The sequence below is a fragment of the Brachyistius frenatus genome, unplaced genomic scaffold, assembly GCF_029030835.1.
Source record: "Brachyistius frenatus isolate BFR_SWC_R1_liver_20210118 unplaced genomic scaffold, ASM2903083v1 Contig_21, whole genome shotgun sequence".
Lineage (NCBI taxonomy): Eukaryota > Metazoa > Chordata > Actinopteri > Embiotocidae > Brachyistius > Brachyistius frenatus.
Genome location: NW_027210620.1, coordinates 3078650 through 3085764, shown reverse-complemented (window position 1 = coordinate 3085764; position 7115 = coordinate 3078650). Strand labels below are relative to the sequence as shown.

General features: G+C 40.5%; 1 protein-coding gene across 4 annotated transcripts; it reads right to left on the bottom strand.

The window, feature by feature from the left end:
* Positions 1-119: 119 nt before the first annotated feature.
* On the bottom strand, positions 120-7110 carry LOC138619763 (protein adenylyltransferase SelO-like). Of its 4 annotated transcripts, none has more exons than XM_069696501.1 (20): positions 6983-7110; positions 5845-6061; positions 5636-5754; positions 5426-5557; positions 5159-5223; positions 5007-5063; positions 4772-4870; positions 4146-4213; positions 3943-4030; positions 3779-3848; positions 3269-3341; positions 3093-3176; positions 2810-2939; positions 2101-2145; positions 1912-1993; positions 1718-1810; positions 1289-1365; positions 1059-1127; positions 906-985; positions 120-785 (listed from the first exon to the last, which is right to left on the bottom strand). In XM_069696501.1, the coding sequence occupies exons 1-20, from the start codon at positions 7067-7069 to the stop codon at positions 520-522; spliced, it is 2001 nt and encodes a 666-aa protein (XP_069552602.1). In that variant the 5' UTR covers positions 7070-7110; the 3' UTR covers positions 120-519. The 4 variants fall into 4 exon arrangements, with proteins under 4 accessions (XP_069552602.1, XP_069552599.1, XP_069552600.1 ...); XM_069696498.1 differs by having other exon boundaries at positions 575-785; positions 1090-1127; positions 6983-7105; XM_069696499.1 differs by having other exon boundaries at positions 575-785; positions 1090-1127; positions 5845-6081; positions 6983-7048.
* Positions 7111-7115: the final 5 nt, after the last annotated feature.

The window sequence follows — 7115 nt, the reverse complement described above, 5'->3', positions numbered from 1 at the left end:
ATCCTTTTTTCTGAACCGCTTGCAAGATGCAATATTTTATCAATCAAAAGACCAAACAGTAACCATAAAAGAAAATCTTATACACATATATATATATATATATATATATAAGACCAGTGTTTGAAAACTCACAGACACCCGTTCGCTGAAAGAAAAGTAGAAATCCTGTCATCATACTTCAAACAGACATTTTTTTTTTTTTTTAACGGAGTGTATATATGTTTGCACGGAGGGCTGTAAATACTGTAAAAAACAAAAAGAAAACGCATTCCTGTTGTCTCCAACTGTCCTTTCAAATTCCTGTCGGCGCAAGAAACGCTCGAACGGAGCATTATTTCTTATCAGACTGAAATGAAAGCTTCTTCTTTCTGTCAGCGAGTGCGACCTGACGCCGTCGGACGTAGAGAAACGCTCGTTTCAATTTCACAATCAATCAACGCAAACCCGAATAACAACGTGATAAAAATCCTCCAAAAAAAACCGTTGTTCGGTATTTCCTGACTATTTAAACCCAGATCCTTAAAGAAGCAACGTGACGTTTAACCGCAGCCACAACGTTGACATTTTTGGACCAAATATATTCCAACAAACGTGACAGAATATAAGAAAAACATACTGCAGGTGAGTTCTTCCTTTTTTAATATTTTTTTTTCCGACATCCCTCATGAGGAACAGCTGACCTTTAAACTCCGAGCCCACCCAGGAGGTCTTGCTGCATAGCCCGCCTCCTCTGCAGTGTCTTGTGTAACGAAGGGAGAGGACAGGATGCGGTGCAGCAGCTCCACCTAGTGGGCGACGAGCAAATCGCAGTTGTGTGGAAATCGATCAAAACAGCTTCTCTTGTTTGTTTTTTTTTTTTTTTTTTTTTTTTGGGGGGGGGGGTATTTAATTTATAAGACACGTACCTCTGAAAAATCGTTCCCTTCGGCTTTCCTTACGGCCGACTCTGCCATCCAGTTCCTCAGCACGTATCTGGGATTTACATCTGTGAGATATTTAATGTGATTAGATGCTTCTCTCACCGTTGTTAAAAAAAAAAAAAATCAATAAATATTTACATCCAATCACCGCGGAGATTCACTGGCTTACGTTTCATCCTGCGTTGACGGTCTGAACTATTCGGTTGTCTGAAGAGAAACAGAAATGATTTGATGATTTAAGCAAAAATTAAAAACAGCCTTCTGACACACTAACGAGCTAAAAAATTAACAATTAAAAAAAAAATTATAATACCAAACATAAAGTCTGACGTGATTTTTTTGTTGTTTTTTTGTTGGGGGGGGCTTACCGACTGAGCCGGAGCAGGTACATGCCGAGCCAATCAGAGAAGAGCTGGTGTGACGACAGGTCATCAAGAGCCCACATCTAATAGAGGGCAAATAAAAGTAATCAAATCACAAGAGGAGTGCCTCTGAATACATATGGCTGACTTTCATACTAGCAGAACACTGTTTCACTATTTGGACAGACACAGAGTGAAATAAAAAAAATATGCAACACGCTCACAAACACATATTTTTTTTTTTAGATATCTTTAAAAAAAAACAAAACACGTATTCATCCTAACTTTTTCTTTTTGCATTTGCCGTGGTAAATCAGGAATTAGAGGAAAACACATCGTCACGTTGTCGGATAATGACTTACCGTGTCCTTGGTGAATATAATCATAAATAAATAGGAATTTAAAGACAGGAGTGTTTCCACTTCCACTCTTAACCTGTGCGAAGTTGCTGTTGTGAAGCTGCTCGGCCGAAACTTCGCTGAGCTGCCTGAAGGTCGCGGTGAAGTCCGACTGCGTGTCCTCCATCATCTGGGAAGAAAACAAGTTAAAAAAAATTTAATTACCAGAGTAAGCCGATTCAGCAGATTGAAACGGGACTCAGCAGACAGAATCCGGCTAAATGACACGACCTTAAGCAGGAAGGCGATCAGGTAGCCGTCGCCCTCCTCTTCACCGAGAAGACCCAGTTTGGCTTTAAATATCAGGTGGATCCTGAAATGCGATAAATAAAATAAAAGATGAATAACGTATGATTACTATCATGGATGGCATGAAGGAAAACATCGGGGGAAAAAGACAAGATTTCACACGGAGCTCACCTCTTCTGGTAAATGTCAGCATATCCTTTTAAAATCATTTTAGCCCTGAAAAAGGAGGAAAAAAAAAAAAAGATGAAGAATAATGCTTCGTAGTTTCTTAAATATCATAAAGCAAAAATAAGAAGCACAGAATGATGAACATATAAAATCACGTGAAAAAGTAAGTACTTCTAATAGAAATTGTTGGCTTTTATTTGACATATTTGGACAAACTTTTTTTTTCTGCTTTGATAAAAAGCTGTTCTATTTGAGCTTTAATAAATGTATTCACTTTGTGTCAGATCTGCTTTTGTAATCGTGTAAATTATTTAAAAAAAATGTAGATCTTAGATGTCTTTTGTTTGAATATATCACCTTTTGTGCGAAAGTGCCGTTTTCAAAGAGGATCAACTGTTTGCTTGTTCAAACATGTCGATGAAGCCAACAGACGGGAAGTAGTGAATTTTATTACTTTTCTACTGTGATTTAATAACGTCCAACATTTCTCAGAAGTTCCTCTTTCATCTGGTCTTTTCTCGTCCAAATATTCAACACAGCAACAATTTACCTCTTAATTTAGGGTTTGGCAACGTGCAAAAAAAAAAAAAGAAAAAAAAAAAAAGGCTTTTGCAGAGCTCAACTTCTAGATGGGTTGTTGCAATTTCTGTTGGACACATCGCTTCGCATGTAAAGTCTCGTTCAAGACAAAGTGATGTCCCGGTGCTCTTACCGCTTCTGCTGCCGGTGCGAGAGCACGGCACTCAGAGCCGACAGGAGCTTCTCCAGGTTGAAGAGGCCGACGTCGGCCTGAGCTCCTACGCTGTATCTGCCCTCGTCGTCGGAGGCGTTGGGGACAAAATCTGCAACGGTGAGAGATTTATTTCGTCTGTCGCTCGGCGGGAGAGCCGGAGAAGAGCCGGGGAAGAGCCGGAGAAGAGCCGGGGAAGAGCCGGGGAAGAGCCGGGGAAGAGCCGGGGAAGAGCCGGGGAAGACCCGGGGAAGGTTTTACGCACCGGGGTTGTACGACTCCATGAAGCCAAACGGTCCGTAGTCCACGGTGACGGAAAGAAGGCTGAAGTTGTCCGTGTTGCAAACGCCTGTTGGGATGACGCAGCGGTAGATATCGGTAAAGTAAAAGTAAAACAAACAAAAAAACGGGATAAGATGTTCAGTCAGAACGGTTTCTCACCGTGTGCAAATCCAACTGACGTCCACAGGGCGATCAGGTGCGCCGTTTCATTCACAACTGTGGAGTAAAACACCTGCAAACACAAAGAAATACACAATAAATCATTTACTTGTTACTTTTACAAAAGTTAGTTTTAACACAAAAAATGTCTGTTTGAGTCCTTTTTCTTTTCATATATATATATACACAGATATATATACATACATATAAAATAACCTGGGCACTACAATGATTCTCTGTAACTTTCCAGCAGAACCTGAAGCACATTTTATTTGTGGAAGATCTCCCCGTTCTACCTTTTTAATAACACGTCTTCGGTTACAAATGCGCGACCGTATCTGTGCGTTGGGTCGGACCCACCACGCACAGATTGACTCTGTGATTCTTTCCTGTCCTTATCGTACGTCTTGACGTGTCTTACAGTGTGTCGTTTCGATAAATTGACAAAAGACGGTTTATCGTGTCGGGGTTCATCGGGTCATTTCGCCATTTCCACGACACACGACTCACCAAGTATTTATCCGGGTCGTCCGGACGCACGAAGGAAAAATGTTCCTCGATCACGAAGTTCAGCAGCTTTCTAAAATCAACATGACGACAGAATTATGTTTACGAGCTGCAGGACACCGAACACACGACCGGAGGGACAAAAAAAAACAAGAAGAAAGTCTCACCTCAGAAGGTCTATTTCTCCACTCTGAGACAGAATTTCTAAAGATCCGATCCGGAACCACGACTTGGCCAACCGGAGAACAACAGCTCCTGGACGGGATAAAGATTAAAAACATTTTAACAATAGATACGCATATATGATAATTACCACGTGGGACATTTCAAATGAAAAAGCTTCGAGTGTTTTTGTGTGGATTCTCTGTACCTCGCTCTGTTTTCACATTTCCGTCGTAGAATTGATCCCGAAACACCGGCTCCTCGCTTACAATCAGGCTGAAAACGCAAAGAAAAGGAATGAAAAAGAACACTTCGCGGAACAATCACGAGACGAGAACGACATCACCGACATGAAATTTCCCCTCGGGGATTAATAAAGTGTATAAAATCCAAAAAATAAAAAAAAAAACGCAGCAGTTTCTAATTTATTATGAGCATATCAACCCCTTTGCAAGTGTCAAATAACTTCCAGCCAATTTCTCAAAGAAATAAGCTTAAAAAAATTTTTAAAAAAACTCACTAAAAAAGTAATGTTTTAGAACCCAAAACTATTTTTTTTTTAATAATGTGGTGTTTCTGATGAGGGGGAAAAAAAAAAAAAAATGACGCTGCATACCGTATATTTGTATGTTCTCGCTGGCGGTAACGTCGCCCAGTAATGAACCGTTCACGTCAGACTGAAAGCTGCTCAAAATCTCATAAATATTGACATCGGCTTCAAATTTAAAAAAAAAAAAAAGTTGAAATCCTTCCAAAAAAAAAAAGAAAGTTTGAACATAAACCCAGATAAGAACACGTCTCTTGCCTTTCATTTTTTATTAAAGTGGGTCTCACCTGGCCGCCCTGCTGGTGGGAACCCCCAGGGAGTGCATCGCCTCGCTGCAGAGGAACTCCCTGACGGACGAGCGGATCACAGCTCGACCGTCTCCGGACCTGCGGTGAGACGCAGTCATTCAGTTTCTATTAATAATGAATGTAACCTATAATATATATCTATATATAGATATATATTACAGAAGACATTGTTTGTGTAGAGATCAAATATTTAATAAAAGAGAAAGAAACACACCTTGAATACGGAGTTTTCCCCGAACCTTTGAGCTGCAGTTCCCATATTTCTCCTTTCCTATAAAAACATTTTTTTTTAGACTTTAATCGGTAATGACACATAAATATCATAACTTACTTCTTTTTTTAAATTTTTTTTTAAAATGTTCTCACCTGTTCGAATACCGACCGAGGAAATGAGCCCGACCGTCACCCAGCTGACCGGCCCAGTAGCCAAACTAAACAGGGAGACGTATTCGTGAGCAAAATTTCAATATAACCAGCGGTGGTCAGATTTAAACTCCGATTTTACACAAATGAACTCAGCTTTGTTTAAACCGCCCGGTCTGATCTCGTCCTCAAATAATAAAGATGTTGTTTTTTGTTTTGTTTTGTTTTTTATATTGGATGTATTTGAATGAAGGAACTCGATCTTTTTACCTGATGGCCTCCGTACCTGTGAGCGAGCGGAACAGATCCCGGTATCAGTCGGCCGCCGCTCGCATACCGCAGGAAATCATCCGACCGCGTGACGTGCGTCACATTCAAATCTAAAATCCCCTCGATGACGTCCTGCTGAGGAAAATTCACACGTGAATGATGGTAGAAGTTGTGACAATAATAATAATAATAATAATAATAAATCATGACCTTAGAAACTGCTGCCAGTCTTAACGGGCCTTTCAGTGGTGTCGGAGTGGATTTGGAGAACACGCAGTTCTTCACGGTGCGAACAAAGTCGCCGTCGACTTCATCGAGCGGGAATGTTTCTGCGGAGAGAAAAGAAACGACTGACGTTGATGCCGTCGTCTCGATGTCGATCCGTGAAGACGAGACCCGTGCGTCTCTCTCTCTCTCACCTATCAGCTTCTCGCAGGAGACTCCGAACCGGCCCGGGACGCGTACGAGCTCCGAGGCGTTCCCGTCCGACGCCGCGTCGTCGCGGCAACCGTCGGGGTCGGACCTGGAGCAGAAGTCCGGGACGTGCGCGGGCGTGAAGGTCGACGACGCCGCCGCCGACGCAGCCGCCGCCGTCAGGGAAAAGACCAGCACTCTGCAGACGCTCCACATCGCCCCCTTACAGCGATAAAGAGGAACTGCATAAGAGTAAAATAAAAAAAATAAAAATATATAATCGAATGTGATGATGTAATGTATCAAAATTAGCACTTTGTGTGTGATAACCAATTAAAAATGTTAGTCAGGCAATTTGTTTTGGTGGCAGATCTCATTCAGAGTACATGTGTGTGTGTGTGTGTGTGTGTGTGTGTGTGTGTGTGTGTGTGTGTGTGTGTGTGTGTGTGTGTGTGTGCTACTTACAATAATGATGTCATCAACTACTCCAGAGTATTTCACAAGTAGAAAAAAAACATTTTGGAAAGTTTATGAAGTTTTGTGTTTGTGAATTTAGTGATTCTGATGAGACTTGTTTGTCTTATACATTTGTTGTTTAAATAACATCCTGATAAATATGGAGGACCTCGTAATTATTTTTGTTTGCCGTCTTGTACTCTTTATTTTCTCCTGTTTTGTTTATTGTTGTTGTTGTTGTTGTTGCTAAGCAGCAATCTGGTTATGTATAATAATAATAATAATAATACAAATAAAGGTAGTAAAGGTAATAAATATACAAAAATGCACAGTGTATATAATAGAATAAAATATAAATTAAATTAGATTAAAAACAATGCAAGTCAATTTTACGTAGTAGTATTAAGTCAAACGTCAGTGAAATTAAAATGTAAACTGTCGTGTGTATCAATAAATAAATAAATACATAAAGAAAGACTTAATCTGGGGTATGTTTACTGAATTAGCTGGAACATCCCATAAACATAAAAAGCTTTTTTTTAAATGTTTTTAAAGTAGTTAGCTCAGCTGTTAGCAACGCAGCTCATCCCTAAACACGTGTAATATTTCCCGCCGTGGAAAAAAATAAATAAAAAAAGAAGCTTTATAGCTTTTAGTTTGAAGAAAAACCATAAACTGAGTATTTACCTTAACGTTTGTTTTGTAACACTCGTACCTCCTCCTCCTCCTCCTCCTCCTCTTCCTCCTTCCGGCTCGTGCTCCCCTCGTCGTCATGAAACGTCATCATCCCCACGCCCCGAGTTTACAACCTTTCCGGTTC

Bases quoted from the DNA above. Each gene is read 5' to 3' on its own strand.
- LOC138619763 (XM_069696501.1), bottom strand. From the start codon at position 7,069: ATGACGACGAGGGGAGCACGAGCCGGAAGGAGGAAGAGGAGGAGGAGG. The intron at 5,755-5,844 runs GTGAGAGAGAGA...TTCTCTCCGCAG, and splicing joins CTCCTGCGAGAAGCTGATAG to AAACATTCCCGCTCGATGAA. The intron at 4,031-4,145 runs GTACAGAGAATC...TATCCCGTCCAG, and splicing joins AAATGTGAAAACAGAGCGAG to GAGCTGTTGTTCTCCGGTTG.